This window comes from Anopheles ziemanni, chromosome 3 (genome assembly GCF_943734765.1).
Source record: "Anopheles ziemanni chromosome 3, idAnoZiCoDA_A2_x.2, whole genome shotgun sequence".
Lineage (NCBI taxonomy): Eukaryota > Metazoa > Arthropoda > Insecta > Diptera > Culicidae > Anopheles > Anopheles ziemanni.
The window spans coordinates 93,387,497-93,405,203 of record NC_080706.1 but is presented as its reverse complement, the minus strand read 5'-3'; the positions used below and the strand labels follow the sequence as shown (position 1 = coordinate 93,405,203).

The 17,707-nt window shown below is 43.7% G+C and overlaps 1 protein-coding gene across 1 annotated transcript in view; it reads left to right on the top strand.

Moving 5' to 3' along the window:
• The window catches only part of LOC131285874 (protein O-mannosyl-transferase Tmtc3), a 99,583-nt gene that overhangs the window by 34,985 nt on the left and 46,891 nt on the right, over window positions 1-17,707 (top strand). The window contains 2 exon segments of the mRNA XM_058314728.1: window positions 7,437-7,573; window positions 14,598-14,679. Coding sequence (XP_058170711.1) covers window positions 7,437-7,573; window positions 14,598-14,679 — 219 coding nt within the window.

Below are 17,707 nucleotides of genomic sequence, written 5' to 3'. Positions count from 1 at the left end.
GTTCGGGTACAAATCTGGGGTTCGGTCAGGTCAGTCGGACGTTCCGTAACCGCTTCACATCAGACCAAGACGCCACGGCGTCGGACCCAAACCCTTCGGGCCTTTCGGGTTTCGGGAGCAATTGGGCAAGGACATTTTTATCATTCTCACAAAATCCCACTGAACGTTTGAACTTGAGCGTCGAATGCGGGGAGTAGCGAAAGGCCGGCAGGCAAGTGTGCATCCCAAAGCGGATGTAGTTGTGTTCATCCCGGGAAAGGCCAAGGAATGCACTAAATGACAGCACCCAACTGCCGGCGCCTTGCCAGTCGGCTTGTTCTATTTTAATTAAATTGTTTAACCGACTTGATTCGGTTGCAGAAATATTTGTGGTCGGCCAGAATAAACACGATCTGGTATAAAACGAGAAAAAATGAGCAAAACAATGGCTTTTAGTTGTACATCAACTAAATACAGTGGACAGTAGACTATTTCCAGTTCAAATCGAAATGTTTGTGAATTGACCTTGTCGTGTTTTACGTAAGAAGGGATTCATTTCATTAATTTTAAAGGAACCAGTTCATAAAGATGACTTTGTTACATTCGTAGTCAAAGCATGTTTTAATTAAAATCGATGCTCGAAGAAAATAAAGGTTTCAACCTTAAAATTGTATTACCAATACATTACGATACCACAAACATTTTAGTCAGAGACATCTCACTTTCAACAAAGGCAAAGGCTCAAATTATTCTACGTTGCTTTTGGAGATTAGAACTCTAATCCACGATCAATTTGATGGCATTAGAGGTAAGCTTTGATGAAACCCTTTATGTAAATCCTGACGTCTACAGCCAATTTTAAGTCAATGTTACTTTCATCGATTCTCCGATGAACTGAAAGCAGCGCCTAATACAGTATATTTTCAGTTTACTAGTTTTGGTTTGCATATTTTCATATTTTCCAAGTGTGACATAATTAGTTCTTTTCGTTCTACAACCATATTCACTTTCTGTATTCATGCAAAGACTTACAGACAAAGATCTTGATATTATGACGGTTCAACAAGCCTCGAGACCAAAACCACTTTCGTGAGCTCCTTCAAAGAAAGCCAAATTCGATGCCACTTACCCAACCATTGCTAGACAACCGCTAAGCCGTAATCCACCGTCCCGTGGAAGACACTCATGCACGGATCGATGCCGATGAGCAAAATCAGTCCCAACAGACTGCTTACTGGTCTTTTGGTTTTTGTTCGTTGGAAAAATCACTAAACCAAGAGCAGAAATAGTGGAACAGGTACGTATCCATTACGCTTGGTCCCGACGAAATGATCGCGAAAGAGGAAAACCTGGTACCCGAAACGTCTGAGTACTGTCCGAGTACCTTCACTTCACCGAGACTGGTTTTTTTGTGCACTCTTCTAAAGCCGTAGGAAAATTTCGATCAACATAAAAATATTTTCCGAGCAGTTCATTCTGTCTCTAGGGTTCACTCGAAGAGTTTCGTTGTCTCTTTTAGATACTCGGCACAGTTTTCCGCTTCGTAGAAATTGTCTCAAAAAGTAACACAGAAAAGAAGGTAAAAATAAAACAATAAGTAAAAACATAAAATCGACTTTAACAGAGGCAAAGCAGAACTAGCACGTGTCAATTGTTGTCAGGTAACAAGAGAAGAAAACGTTAACGAGAATAAGTAACGCCTTACATCAAGTGGCATCGAGACGGTTCTTTTCGCGATCATCTGGAGGCGGATGCTTTCACCGTGAATTCAACTTCCGTCGTTTCGATTTGGTCACGGTGGAAAATATCTTCTGCCAGAAGGGAACAAAAAGAATAGAAAAAATACGAAAGGAACTGTCGAACATCCGTCTTTCTTCAACATCGAACGCGCTGAAGTCCATTGACTCAGCAAAGAACAACACAATAAAGAAGAAAAGAATACCAACACACCAAAAACCATCCAAGGAAAAGCTCTCGAAACAGTTGAACACACACCTGTGCAGCCCGGGATAGAGTTTGAAAATCTTTTCGCTTTCTTTTGTGAACGCACATAGACATCTTATCCCTGCTGTTATGTGTGTGAGGCTTTTCGTACTTCATTGTTCTGTCAGTTCCAAAGAAAAAAGCAGGACAATGATACAAGGATAGACAGGGGCAGTGGAGGAGAGAACAGTTACCATCCGTTTCCGGTGCGTGGATCCGGTCTAGCGTAACTCGAGGCGAGGCGCGTGATCAAGTCGGGCAGAAGAAACAGGCCCTTCCCATTACCATTGAGTATCGATGGAATTACACGCCACGTCGGAGATGCTATAAGCAACAGAGCAGCAACTGTCTGCTTGCAAAAAAAGAAAAGAACGTTACATTTCAGCACACGTCTTGTGGGGAAAGACAGGGGCACAGACAGGGGGAAAATTGTCCGCGGTTGGTTTATTTTCAATTTTATCTTTGAAAAAAAAAATACTTCCCTCACAACTCTCGTGGGAGATATTTGTTCACTTTTTTTTCTCTCGTCGCTTTCACGAGAAAAGAACGGAAGCGCTGTTTCGATGTTGCTCTTAAACCACGTCTCGTTTGAGATAAAATATCAAAAAATGAATTTCACTCCCGTTAGGTGGTTACCGGTTCGACGGACCCAAGTGTACGTGGCTCACAAAAGCTTCGATAATCGATTTTGACGCTATCTGACACAATATCTGAAGCAGTATCGATCGTATGTTGTGCGTGGAAATGGATTCTATTCGTCCAGTTTCGATTTCTTTATTGGTGTGATGAGACAATAAATGTATTGAATTGTGTTTTCGCAAATTTCAAACCAAACAAAGTGATTTTTTACTACTTTAAGGATACTGTTTACGTTTCATTTGACACTTTTGTTCGATAGATGAAGTATGTTTGCTTTGCAATCGTTTCGAATTGAATTATATAATATGATATTTTCTTCAAAGTATGTTTATTTGTAACAATCTCTAAAGTTTTCAAGAGGAAACAGTTGTTATGAAAAATTGAACATTTTTAGATTTTTCAACAACCGATTTTTTAAATTGAACATCAAAACCCTCAACGAAGCGTCAAAAGTATCCACGATTGCCCTTTAAAGAAATACGTCATATTTCTGCCAGATTTGTCAAGCCAGGAAAAAATTGTCTTCTTTTCCGCAAGAACACTTTTCATTTCTTACTCCACTTTCGCAGACTTTCGTCCTTTCACACGATGGAGACGCATGGTTGCCCATCCATTTATAAGGCGGCGCATGGTTCGTTTCGCTCTCCCGGTGCCAAACTCCCCCTCCGGCATCCGAAAAAGCCAAAATGTCAGCGAGCAGCTAGATTGGCTTTTGGCGCAAAACCGAAACTCGCTCGCCGCCGGTCACAAAACCCAAGAAAAATGTCGTGCCGTTTCGGGTGGAAATGATTTGTGTTTTTCTTTGCCACGCTTAACCGCGGACGGAGGGGCGAGGAGGGGTAGGGTTTGGCGGGTCTGGCCAGTGCGCTCGATTCCATCGTTCCCACAGTGAATAATTCGTCTTACAAATGGAAAACTCCCCCCACCCCCCACCCCTCTATCTCTCACTCCATCAATTCGTGCCGGAGTTTCTTTTTCTTATACACACACACACACACATACACTCGGCACTCCGAGGCGCGACAGGAATATTTTCCCAGCCCCCCGGGTTTCCATCATCATTCCTTTTGGACGTCTCTCGTTTGACATTCGAGCCGGAGCTTCCATTTCGATTCGGGAGCCGCTGCTTGCCTACGGTTTGTACCGTTTTAATTGAGTTATAAATTACCATCATATATTTTACTCTCCTCGCCGGAGCCCCTTTCGGTTGATCCTTTCTGTCCACGCTGGCGCTTCTTTGCCTTGGTTGGTTTTTCTAAGACTTCTTCTTTGCCCAAGGTATCAGTTTCTCGGATGAAAAGTAACCACCGAATGCGTTAGGTTCTGAGAAAAATCGGTTCGTAGAGATCGACCAGGCGTAAACTGTACGCCTTCTTGCGACTTGTTTGACATTATCTGATAGCTGATCGATATTAATTTAGTCGAGCGTAACATAAAACATATTTATGAAATTGGAAAATACTGCGAAATAAAACTTAAATATACGTTAAATCTTCGTTTTCGAAATATAATTTCATATTTCTCGTTGCTATAATTTATTTTAACGGATCATCAAACAATAATCATGAAGGAACAAATTTCATTTTCTGACATTAAGCAAAGGAACCCCGATGATAAAGCACACATATTCACACACAAAAATAAGCTACAAATCAGAGCAAACAAGATTCTAAAAATGATGCTTCACTGGAGGACCCCTACAAATTGTGTTCTGGAGCTTGCTGAAGTGGAACGGATCAATATCCAGTTGACCAATACAAATATATCAACAAGAGCTAAATGTCTCCTATCAATACATGAATTGATTCGTAATTTAGTTTCATAAGTAAATAAATTAGTTTAAGATTAATATAAGTAGCAATTAATTAGTATGTAAAGTGTTTCAAGCTTTAAAGCAAAAACAAGTTCATAACACAATCTTGAAACATCTCTTCAAGAGATGTAACTAAACTCTTAGTAGCTGCCATCCTGTGAAGAAAAAACTCTACACATATAAATATTTTTTATATAATAAAGCTTCAATTTCCTTTAAAAAAAAAATAATAGTAAAGCACAGATACACACACATACACTTTCAACGGCTCAAGATATTATTCAATTATCTTCCCAAGGCTATAGCGTACAACCCATTCCGCCAGAAAAAAAAGGTCCAAGAAAGCGATCGTGCCCCTTTTTGTGGAAGTGTGTTAGCATAATGAAAATAATAATAAAACTCACCCGAAAGGAAAGTTGCCAAAAGGATTAATTATTTTCCCCAAGATTTCCCCCTTCCCATGTTTAGAAATCCAAATGGAAAACCCCTAAGTCGATTTCCCAGCTGACCGTAGCGCATTATTACTCAAGCACGCAACAACGATCCTGCCCGCTTCGTTTCCGTTCCACCCGATTGTTTCGCTGCCGAATGTTGCCCTTCGTGGAGTGGTGGAAATCTATCCATCGACCCGCTTCCTTCCCGCTTTGGCATGGCAGTTAATCTTACACTCTTCGTTCCTCGTCCCACTCGTGCTTCGAAAAATGGGGTCCTGCCGAATGCCGAACCCATTTTTCCCACAGGTGCCTTTTTCGCCGAAACCGGTCGACCTCACCGCATTTGCGTTGGAAAAGGTTTGCCCCTCGCGTTTAGGTAAATACTCAACCTCCCCGAAGGGATGAGGATTTATTTTTGTGAGTATGTTAGAGCCGTATTGTGCCGTTTCGGAGCCGTTTTTTTTTTCATTCCATTTCTTCCGCGCTTTGACGCACGTACTGCGTAACGCAACCAATGTGCCGCCGATTATCGACCGATGATGGATTGCGTATGAATAAAATGGCGAGGAGCCGGTTCGTAGGTTTTTCCTTTCGCACACGAGCGATTTGTTACCGCGCAAGGAAGCCATTAATTATCATCAGCGTACAGTGAAGCGAGAAAGTTTTCTTGGTGCGTGATTTGAGATTTTCGCTCGAGGAAGCTTTTTTCTTTGCCTTCACTCTCTTTCATTCCTACGTTTCTTTGCGTGCTGTCCCGGCTTGTTGATATGCGCGAGGCATAATGAGATGAATGATTATGAAAGATGGACTTCCCTCGGGGGGACAAAAAAAAAATACTGTAAGTTGTGCGTGGAAAGGAAAATAATCAAACAACTCACGACGGGGGTGGGGAGAAGAGGGATGTGCCGGGGGCCCGAGGTAATGTTCCGGAGCTAACAGGCGCCCGGGCGAGGTATAGTAAATGTACACATTTTCCACGAATCACCCACACTCGAGTGGGCCATTCTTAGATCAATGTTTTGCAAAACATGCGCCAATGTTTATTTTTCCTTCGGGCTGCGCCCGGGACCGTTTGCTGACGCGGCAGTTTTCCTTTTCATTCGAATGTTGGGTTTTTTCTTTCTTCCTTTTCTCAAGATGCTTTGAATAGCAATTCGATTCCCCCGCAACGTTGGTTTCGGTATTCGGGGAAGGTATTTTATTTTCTTATCGGTGGCTTTGTTTGGTTGTTGCAAAGGTGATAAAAATACGGTGAACTGTTGACGTTGATGCAAGAATAAAACTCCAACTAACACGCTTTAAATCTAATGCTTTCGATGAAAAATGGTGCAATCTTCTGGGGAGATATTTAACGATTGGTTGTTTGGAAGAAAGCATACAAAATTTTCATTAATCCTTCTCTTGCAAACCGTTTCCTTTGTTCGAAGAAAATTATACCGGCCATGTTGGAATTGTTCCTGACGTTCAATTAAATCCTTACCCAAAAGTGTCCTACTGACCTACCGGAGTTTTCCATCGGTTCACTCGCAAACGAATGTAATTAATTCACGATTTCATAGAACTTCGAACACGACACCACAATCGGGGGAAGGAAAACCCCCTACCTCGTGTTCCCCCATTTCCCTTGGACATAATTGAGGACCCCCCCCTCCCGCCTCCAGATAAAGGCGGAAAAATCTAATTTCACCTCACCACAGGGGGGGGTCAGCTTTGTGTGCCACGTTCGACAAAGACATGTCGGGGGATTATACCTTTCGCCCGCGTGCTGGAAGGTCGGTAAAGTTACAAAATCTTTTATCGACCGACGCAGAACTAAGGGAGAGGGGGGGGGGGGAGTGCCCTGTGGTCGAACGGATAATCTCAATCCGGACTTAATGTAATAAAAGCTAGCCAGGCGCTCCCTGTGCGGTTTATTATTACTTCCATCACCCCCGGGGACCAGGGGAAGCCGGGAAATTGTGGAATTTTCTCCATAGCACCTTCCGAAAAATCGTATCCCTTCACCGACCATAAAGTGTTTGTAAAACCATCCCAACTAAAGCCAACGGGAGAAGGATAAAGGATGCGGGGAGTGTTGCTGGACACCAATGGGAGAGGAATCTAAAGCCGTTCGTGGCACGAGTGAACGATTTCCTTTTATTGCATTTTCCTGCCCGCCTCGAACCGAATCCGGGCGTCCTTACGGGCTGTGTATTTATTTCCACATTCTCACTATCGGTGCTCGGACCGAGTTTGCAAAGCCCTGACTTCCAACGGGGGGCTACTCCGGCACCTTTCGAACGCGCTCTCCCACGGGATGGTAAATCCACCATAAATTATTCCCGTGCGATTTATTAATTCCAGGATATTCCTCCTGTGCTGTGTGTATGTATTAAATATATATTTTTGCCTTACTAACGTCCGATCCGTTAAGTCCTTTCGCCCGGGAAGTCCGTGCAAGTCCTGACCACGATCTTATACCTTTCCTCCTTTGTGGAACGTTTCTCTCTATGTGTGTGTTTGTGTGTAAGTTTTCCCTCCAACGTACTAACAATTTTCTCGCGCTCTTCTCTCCCTCTTTCTCTGCTTCGGCGTGTTTTTCTTTGCAGGAACAAAGTCATAAATCATATCGACCGCTGTGTGTCCTGACGTTCCGCTGGAACTATCTGCTGCACGGACTCGAGCCGGCCGGCTATCATCTGGTCAACGTGCTGCTGCACACGGTCGTTTCGCTGATGTACTTCCGGTAAGTCTCACCAGACCACCACGCTCGCCAGGCGAACGGTGTTTTTCCCGAACCATCAGGGATGTAATGCAATGTGTAACAGCAAACTGAATGTGATAGGTCTCCCACCGACCTCCGTCCGCGGTGCGCGGAGGAGCTCGGGGGTCGGTTTTCGGGTGGATGGATTTTGTAAAGAAAGCTGCCGCATTTAATCTTCGTGTGCCCCCGTGGCACAAAAAGTCGGGCGGGCAGTTTCAAAGGATTATGAGTTTTTCGCAGCTCGGTTTGAAACTGAGTGTAGTAGCGAGAAAGTCGTTTAATGGTCGCGCGTTTGGGATAGTATTGCGCATTTATCACAACGCAGTCAGATTTTAGCCTACGACATTGAAGATTATGTTTTAAGGTGTACTATCTTGTGCAGTGTATTTTGAATATCATACAATTTTTTGAAGGATTTTTGCTTGCTGTTTCGATATGTATGGCTTAAAAATGAGCTCATATTTCAAATTGTGAACCATATTTACATATTTAGGAAAGGTGCCTGATGCGCCCACAAATAAATGATGAACGCCCGTCATGAAATTAACACCCGAGATTCCTACCTTTAATGATAGAAAACATATTACTGAAGGAAATTTTCGTTCATTTTAGGATGGCCATAAAAGTGCTGCAATAAAACGAACGAATTTCATTTAACCCTCTTAGCTTCTTTCCAAATTGTCTATTTCTACTCCGCAGAGTAAAAACAATAGTCAAATTCTCAGTTTGAGAAAATGGAAATGTCGTGTAGATAGCACTTATGTATCGAAGGTTAGAAATCTGTTCTGTTCTTACCTTGCATTATTTGATGATAGAAACTTTTACTCAATGATATTTGAGTTGGATTATTGCAATATTCTAATTAAATTGTTTACATAAAATGTTGTTCCATTGAATATTTGATTTTTAATATTTAATAATTATCCTAAATTGTATCGATATTTTCTACGTACAGATTATTATATTCTACGTACAGATATATTATTCTACGTACTCTTCCATCTGTACTCTGCAAGGTTTGGTAGTTTTGGGAGCTTTGCTATAAATAAACCTAGAGCTGGGACATTAGCATAGGCGAAAATTCTTCTTTTGTGATATCGATCCTGCAACTTCCATTTAAAACAAGTATGTTTTTTCAACGCTCATAAAGCGATAGCTTTCCTTCGGTTCAATGTCAGCAACGCTGTTCGCACGACACCCACGACAGTTGATACTGAATGCAAAATATTCTCGGTGTGTATCTAAGACAAACTTATTGCAATCAAATTAAGCTCCACCCAAAGTGCAAACTTTTGCGCAGGGAATGGAAAATGGGTTCCGAGAAAGGAAACACATCCCCCTGGTGCTTCATTCCACGTCAAGATTCTCCCTGCCCTCCCGAATGACCTTTTGTCTTGAAGGTTGCTTTGCTGTTTTGTATTATTTGCCTCGACATCTCGCACGACCGGATGCAGTTGGAGCTCCGTTTTAGCGGAGCGAAGTTTTCGCTCATTCGGGGAAATTATTCAACCGGCAAACGGCGGCTGGCGTCTTGTGCGAACTTTGTGCCCTGAAAGGAAAAACAAAGCCCGAAGCTCGAAGCAGCTGCTCAAAGTCAGCGAATGGAAAAACGGACGTAGAAGGATTTACCGCCAACAGCTGTTAGTTCCTCGGTATGAGGGTGGGAGATTTTCCCGGAAGCAAAGAATCACCCTTCCGCTAGCTGTATTTGTAGCACTCACTTTTCCGGATCATTCCGGGGACGGACGCCATGAAGTTCTTCGGGGTGAAAGATTGTTACAAAATAAAAGCAATTAGTTTCACGATACTGATAACTGATTTTATCGCTCTGTTTGTCGGGAAAGCGAGGAAAAACTACGAGTGTCGCTCGAATGAAATGTTCATAGTTGATAAATGGAAAAACACACCGACCCGCATGTAAATCGTTTAATATTTTGCTGTTTATCAAAACTTATACCAAATAACTTTGCGAAAGATTGCACTGGAACTCAATTTCATTTCCACCGGCCGCTTTTCGCTTGCAAACGGTCAGTCTCGCTTTTGCTCGGCATTTGTCGGAAAGTTAAATTGCATCGACCCGCCATTTTGGTGCCGAAAAATTAAACTCCCAGCTTCCAATTCGTCCGATTGGCCTGGCTCGGTAGCAACCCCCACAACAACACCGAACCAAGCTGCTCCCAACACAAGTGGCGTGCAGATATTTTCCCATTAAAAGTTGTGCTCAAAATTTCCATCCCCCTCCCCCCTCCCCCGCGTTTCCCAACCCTGTTACTACGAGCATACTTCAGATTTGCAAAATGCAGAATTCAATTTAGTTATGCAATTTCACCATCACACTAACGACTCCCGGTTGTCACTGTGTGTCTGTGTGACTGTTTTCTGTATCGGAAAAACGGGTTGTCATGGGGAAGATTGGTGGGTGGGAGTGGGGGGGGAGGGAAATCACGGAACCGGGCTTAAAAATCTGCCCATGCACATACATTAGAATTCATCCGGTGGCACTCAATTCGTAGCCAATTTTACCGACGTCGCTTTCCCGTAATGGCCACCCGTTTCGTTGGGGGACGCTCGGTTGGATCGGCTCGAATTATTTCGTCCGTCTGTCCATCCCACCAACCCCTTGCTCTCCCGTGTTGCCTGCATATGGATAGGCAAAATTATTGCAGTCGCATCCGAATCCATTTTGGCACCGGGATTTAAACCGGGGTGGGATGATTGTAATGGGTGGTGCGCTCGAATGCGACCAGTGCCACCCCCGTTTTGCGAGGGTCGTTTGTTCATAAACCCGTACAATATTCCCGTGCATTAGGAGGAGGCCTGCAAATTTCATCCCCGCAAAACGGTAACAGCAGGAGCCATCCTTTTCCGAGCTTTTGTTTTTCTCGTCTCTCGTTTTGGTTAGAATCGAAACGGGACACCACTGTGACACCCTTCGTCAACAGGGAACGAGGGAGGTTCAAGGGTGTCAGTTTACGACCCAATGGGTCGTACCGGAATGCCACCGGTCCGGTACCGATGGGCGGTAAAGTAGATTATATTTTATCCAATTCATGGTTCGGTGAAACAATAATTTCCCTAACATCATTATCGCAGATAACGAATGTCGTGCTCGGGCTGGCAGGTGAGTGAGGTCTCTCGGGGATGGCGGAGGGGTGTGTTTGTGTCACTCGAGTCCCACTCTTTACCCAGCCCGTGTGACTTCATCCAAGCTCCCCGAGCCCGCAATGGGGCGTAATTGGTCTGCCGGTGCTTCACGAGCGTCGACCGATGGCGTGGTTGTGCTTTATGATGTTTGTGTTTTTTGGTGTCTCGCTCGGTTTTGTTTGTTTGCTTGTGTGCTTAGCGCGGTGTGGTTCGCTTTTCTTTCCGATCGGGCGACGGCCACCGGTCACACCCGGACGGATGGCTGTCACCCAATTATGCTTCACGACGCCATAAAATATGTTGCATGTCATCGACGATGATGACGGTGCGAGGGATCACGTCCTTCGTGAAAGTTTTTTTTATCACGCAACGCGCACGTGTAAATGGCTCTTGCAGCTTTGTTTTTCCCTCCCCAGACATTGCTACGAAAAAAAATGGTTGAAGCAAGTCTCGGGGTCAAACAAACGTCGTATTATTGTTAATTGGGTTACCGATTGAACGATAACTGGGCATCAGTTAGTGTAATAGCGTTCTAAAGGTGTCACAGAACACAAAGATAAGATAAAATAATGGGTTAGGTGAATTAAACAACACTTGCATCCTTCCAGCGTAGAACAAAAGCACATTTCGCATCTATCAAGAAATATTTTTCCCATCTACAAAACTCCTTACTGTTTGTTCAACTATTATCAAAACGATACTTTTGAAAAGAAACATAAAAGAAAACATTATGTCAAAGGCGGCAAATGTCTTTCTGAACGAATAAACAAAAACAAACTATTAAAATTAATTGCTCCAAAACCAAACCGCTCGTGCGTTCAATTAGTAAGAACAACTTAGAATTTGAAAAGTATATTAGATTTGATGAATTTATTATTTTTTTATAAAAATGGCTTAGATGTTCTTTTTAAATATTTATTATACGTAATTTGTATTGAAAAGCAAATTAAAATAATCCGATATCATCACTATACTCTTCATTTTTTACTTTTATGGTTAATAGGGAAAAATAATTCCCATGAAATTATAAAAAACTTCACATACTGCTAGATTTTACTGGTGATATTCTCTTATTTTACACCCCAAATAGCCAAGATATTGTGTTGTATTGCCAATTTTAGTCTTGAATAGCTTATGGTCCTGAAAGGGTTAAAACGTACCCAAATGGACACAATAATGAATAGGAAAATATAAAAGGAGGAATGTGATCGATATCAATTTACAAAAAGACAGGATTGAACTTACAAAAAGAAGCCATATTGAACGATGGATTAATAAATGTCCTTTCAAGAGCTTCGTTTTACATATTCCCATTCCATGCAGGGTATGTTTTTCTACAATCTACGGTAAATCCGATGTATAAGTTCATTTAACCGGCGACGTCTCTGTCAACGACCATCGCTGCTGGTTCGCGACATTCCAAACGCCCAATCAGAACACATCCTGCAATTGTACGGTCCACCGAACACTCCTTCTTGAAGTTCCCCAGCTGTAATAAGTGTGAATAATAAAAAATAGAAGTGAACACTTGAACCAGTCGGACAAATCGGGTCCCTGCCTGCCGAAACATCCACCGAAGACGGTGAGGAACAAAAAAGTAAACGGACGGGTACAAACACGGCACAATAAATGGTGCAACGAATAGGGAAGCTGATTTTTGTATGCCCGAGAACGCCGCCATGTTGATGCTGGTCGGTTAAACAGCTTCCCATCGAGGTGCCGCTGCAAACGTGTGTCCACTTGGTGCTGCAATATCGTGGAGGGAATAAAAACGGAATACAGAAAAATGCACGCCGAACCGGTCGGTTCCGGGAGAGGACAAACGACCCGGTTTTCCCGGGGCACGTTCCGAGCAATTGCACCTCGGCTGCCACACGGCGACACGTGCACGGCGGGAAACCGAGGGCCCCCGATTTTCATTCGAGGTCGCTTTTGCTGCATTGTGTGCACCGGAGTACAATGCACGCCCGCCTGAAGTGCAATGCTGCAATCCCTTCGGATCCGGTGGGGTCGTAAAAAGCACGGAAGAATAATTCACCGAACGGTGTATTCCAATTTTCGAACCCCGGCCCCCGGGTCCATGGCAACGAAAGGGCGACGGACGGAAGCACGGGGTTGGCACCGTTTTGTTTGCACGGAATTATTTAATTCCAAGAAACGATCTCGCGTTCGGGCTGCGCTCGTAAAGTAAATTTAATCAATTCATGCTGTGAAATCAGGTGCGAACAACAACCAGAAAAGCAGACGGATGGCGTCCGTAAATATGGCGAGATTGAAAGCGTTTTCTTTCACAGTGGAAGCTCTCGGTGGAAAATTTCCCCCGAAACGAATTATTTGTTAAATATACTTCAGCACAGTGCAAGCGAATTAATTAATAACACGCACTTAAGGATGGGCATTCAAGTTGATGAACTTTATGTTGACATTTTCAAGGAAATGTCATCAAAATAATGTTAGAAAATAAGCTACGCTGAATTGTTGTTAAAAATTTGTTAAAAAATATTTAATTTAGAATTAAATTATTATAGTAAAACTTAACCCTTATAACTTGCATTAAAAAAACTTAGCTTGTTAAACCCTCAAATTCTTTTACTTGAAATGAAATCAACTTCGATCGAACTCGAACCTGTTTGCAGTTGTTAATTATTACCCGCACTCGAACGCTCCATTTTAATGATTCCGCCGGCATAAATCCTTCTCCGTGCCGTTGTGGATTATGAAAACCAATGGATTTTGCGACTCTCGTGAGAAGAGGGCCCCGCAGTGACTTACGCAAACAGTTCTAATGAGCGCAATGAGCCGCATGCCACTATCGGTTCTTATTAACAAAGCACACCAGGATGCATCATGTCCTGCGCAGCTGGACGTTCCATGCTCTTGGTTTCTTTTTTTTTGCTTAAGTCAATACACGATGTACAGATATTAAAAAAAAAAAAAACTACACCCTCCGAGGCCGATGTTCCGAGAACAGCGAGGTAGAAAGCGGCGAAGAAAAGGCTTCGAACCATTTGCCAACAATGGACCCATTTCACTGTTGACTTTTCCGCCGAAGGATGCTTCAGTCCGCCTTTCACCGGTCTGGCCGGCGTTATCTTTCCGCTTCGCCTTCTTCGCCAGAACCCGTTGACCGTTCGTTGTCCGGGCGGGCTTGAGCCGCATCCCGACGGGCGGGTTCTTTGTGTGCGGCGCAACCCGCTCCAAGCATTCCGTGGCGAGCGTCCGGAAAGTCAACAGCAAACGACGAACCTGGAAGGGAAAAACCTAACACGACCCGGGGTGTGGTTGACGAAGGATAAAGATGGGGGGAGGGTGACGTTGGGCTTGGCCGGGGATGGTTTTGGCGCAGTCCCTACTCCCAAAGGCCAGCGGCACTAATTAAATTAATGCCATAGGTAGGTGAACTGAACTCCTGAACTTTCGTGCTCGGTAAGGTGGACGCGGTGGGGGAAAACGGGGACGTTCTTGTTCATCCTCCCCACGGAGGATGGCACACCCTGACCAGGAACCGCCCCAAGGTCCGCCTTCCGAGCAATAACAAAGAAAAACGGGTTAAAGCAGCTGGCTCGGAGTGAATTATAGCAGAGGAAAAGGAAACAAACACATAATGCTCCCTTCTATCAAATGGTAAAATGGCCGGTTCCCAGAAGGACCGGTTCTTAAAGTAGGCCGGCCTTTGTGCGGCCTTTCTCGGTACTTTCACTCGCTAATGGAACCATCGTGGGAATCTCCCAGAGCGTGAGGGTTTTAAGTAACATAGGTCAGTAAAATTTACTACACATCGCAGGCCATTATCTACATGTGCTCGCCGGTCGATAGTTAAATCCTAAGCTGATGCGTTCTCTTCTCGCTTTTTCCGTTACAGAATGTGTGCCATGCTGCTTTCGGAAGTGGCCAGCTTTGCGGCCGCCCTTCTCTTCGCCGTTCATCCGATCCACACAGAAGCGGTAAGTTCCCCAAACAACCCCCTGCATTATCTTTATCTTTAAAATTTAAGATAGTTATGTACGTAGTACAATTCTTAATGTATTATTTTATTCAGCTTAAATTATTTATTGTGTCTTTAACAAAATTATGACAGACTTTAATTTGTCCGCTACGTCATTTCGTGAGCGACTAAGACTCAGTTAGTGCCCTTTTGTGATATTCCCTTAATGTTGCTTTTCATCGCTTTAGTTAAGCGTTAAACCTTTGTATAAACCTACTTCTAAGATATGTCTTAGCCACAGGATGGCCAGACTCTTTACCAATAAACATAAACATAAACATAAATATCAAATTAAGTTTCACCCTTTAGAATAACTACAAAAACGAGCACAAAATATTTCACTAGCTATATTCTCGTGATTCAGTTCCTCTTCTCTCGTTTTATCAGTTTCATGGAGAAGAACAATGTGGAAACGATTTGTAAATTGTACCGAAATGTGACAGGATTTAATGGTCGTGCGGTACTATTTGCGTATATTACTTTGAAACAGAAAATCTACCGAAACAGAAACAAAACTAGTGCAAAGTTAAACACTCAATCCGCAGCGTTTGAGGGAAAGAAATATAAACCCGCGCCATAATATACTCAATCTGTTCCGGCAAAATATGGCTGGCAGATAAAGAACCGCCTCGAACGCGCCCGAACGGCGGCCAGTTTGACCCGGAAAAGTAAACGAAAATTTGCCACATTTAAGGATCAAGCCCCGCCGAAAGCCATCAGTATGCAAATGCACCGAGCTCGCTCCGGTGGAAACGCTTTTCGGGCGCGGAAAAAAGGCAGAAGGGCCGTGCGAGCCCCGGATAGCAAGTTTCAAATTCGTTCCAATTTAAAACTTTCCATCCGGCGTCCGGGGCTCTCGCCGGATCCGCGAGTGTCTTCCTCGGCCAAGGATAAGCTGCTCTTTTTTTCACCAACGCGTTTAGTGTTCGTGTGCGTTTTATTTTCCACCTCTGCATCTTTGTTCAACTGGAATGGACAGAGAGAGGGAGACAATGAGTCACCTTAAAAAAGGAACCGAGCACAGGAGGTTGGCAAGGAGATGAGAGAAAAGTTTCCTCCCATAATCAGCCTCAGTTTTCCCAACGACTTATCAGGGGAGCCGTTCCCACAAACCCACGGGAATAGTGCAAGCGGATAATGGGAGTGAAAGAACGCAAAGAACCCAGTGTGAAATAGAAAAGCGGCTAGCGACGAAGAGGGAGAGGACCAAGCAAAAGCCATGAACAAATCCTACACCGGACCGCAACACCGGACCACAATCGCTTATCGCTTTGCATACACGGCACTCTGGCCACTCCGGCACGAGATAATCTGCGGAGAAGGAAAATTGTTCCATTTCCTCGAACGATCATTTCATCGCACAATCATCGTTCTGTTCTTTCCCACGGCGTCCGGACGAAAGCACTTCCCCCCCGGGGCCAGGGCGAAGGGTGGCCGGGGAAAGGTGGAGAAGGTGAAATTTTCAAGACAGTTCGTCGAAATTTTCAAGCTGTTTGTTTGTATTCGAACGGTGAATTTGTGGTAGGAGCGAGGCTTTTTTTTAAGCATACCATTTTCTGCTCTTTTCACTCCTTTCACTCCTGAACGTTGCCGGAAAGCAAGCACTCCTCGAAAGTCGAAAGGCCGATCTGTGTGCGATATCGTCTGCCATCGGATCGGCCAACAACTCCGGACTACGGTCCAACCGGTCGGAGACAAAACGCTTCCTCTTCAACCTCTGCAAATCGGCCGTAATTGAGTCAAACGGTTTCCCCGAGCCAGAGCCGGGGCGTCGAGCAGAAAACGGCAGTTTTAGTAGATTATATTAAAACACAGTATTGCAAAAAAAAAAAACAAGAGAGGAAAACACATTCCCAGAAGCGAAGTGTGTATCTGCGAGCAAACCACAAACACGCTCAAGCATTAAAATATTCCTCACATGACTCGAATGGCTCATTGTGAATGCCGGCCATAAACCGATTAAATTAATTGAATAAGTTATATGCGACCCACTGGCGAAGGACTCCGGTATGCAAGGGGAAAGATTATTCTGAGAAAGTGATTTTTAACAGCACACCGCATTATGATAGATCAGGAGGGAGGAGTAAAAAGCATTAGAATGCAGAAATGCTCACCCTTTGTACACATTTGTGTTGATGCTATAGAATATCAGACACTTATTGCATATTAACAATGGTAAAAAGAAGATATTTTATGATAAAATTCTATCAACGTTATTTATAAAAGCGATTACTGATTTTCAAACAATTCAACGAAGTTACTTTAATGTTTACCACGTGATCCACATTATTAAAACCCCTCGAATATGTAAACCATTGTGTCTCAGCTAAGGAAAATGTAATAAACATGCAAAAAGCTGCAGAGAAAAGAGTGGAAACAATTTCGAGAACAAATTTCTCACATGCCGCAACAAACGATGCACAAAACAAACTCACACACAACAAATGTGTAAGGACCTCTTGAGAAGAGGAAAAAAAAAGCAAAAAGCAACGAATGGCTGTGTTTTCTCCGAGCTAACGCGCTTTTCATTCCACACGCGCGATAGGAGTGTAAAAAGGGGATGTTTTATGGTATTAATAAATGAAATTTAATAACACTAAACGACGTCCGGACGAGCCCCGGGAGGTTCTCCGATGTCTGGCGGTTACAATCGAATACTCCCCAATACACACCAACACGCACGCCCACCGACACCAAAACTGTAGCCGAGTGCAACCCGTGGGCTTTGGAGTAAACAGTTGGGAAGCGAGGAAAAAACAAACATATACACAGACACACACACAACAAAGCCTTAACTCGCTACTTCGCCGATGGTACGTACGAAAGGATGTAATAAAAACGAACGATCAGCCATCGCTAAACCAATTCAGGAATCACACGCTTCGGGCCGAACGGAAGTGACGGGTGAGGGGATGAAGAGAAATGGGTTGTATGTATGTGAGTGTGTGTGTTTAAACAGACTGCATTGCGTTACAGTGTCCTACAGG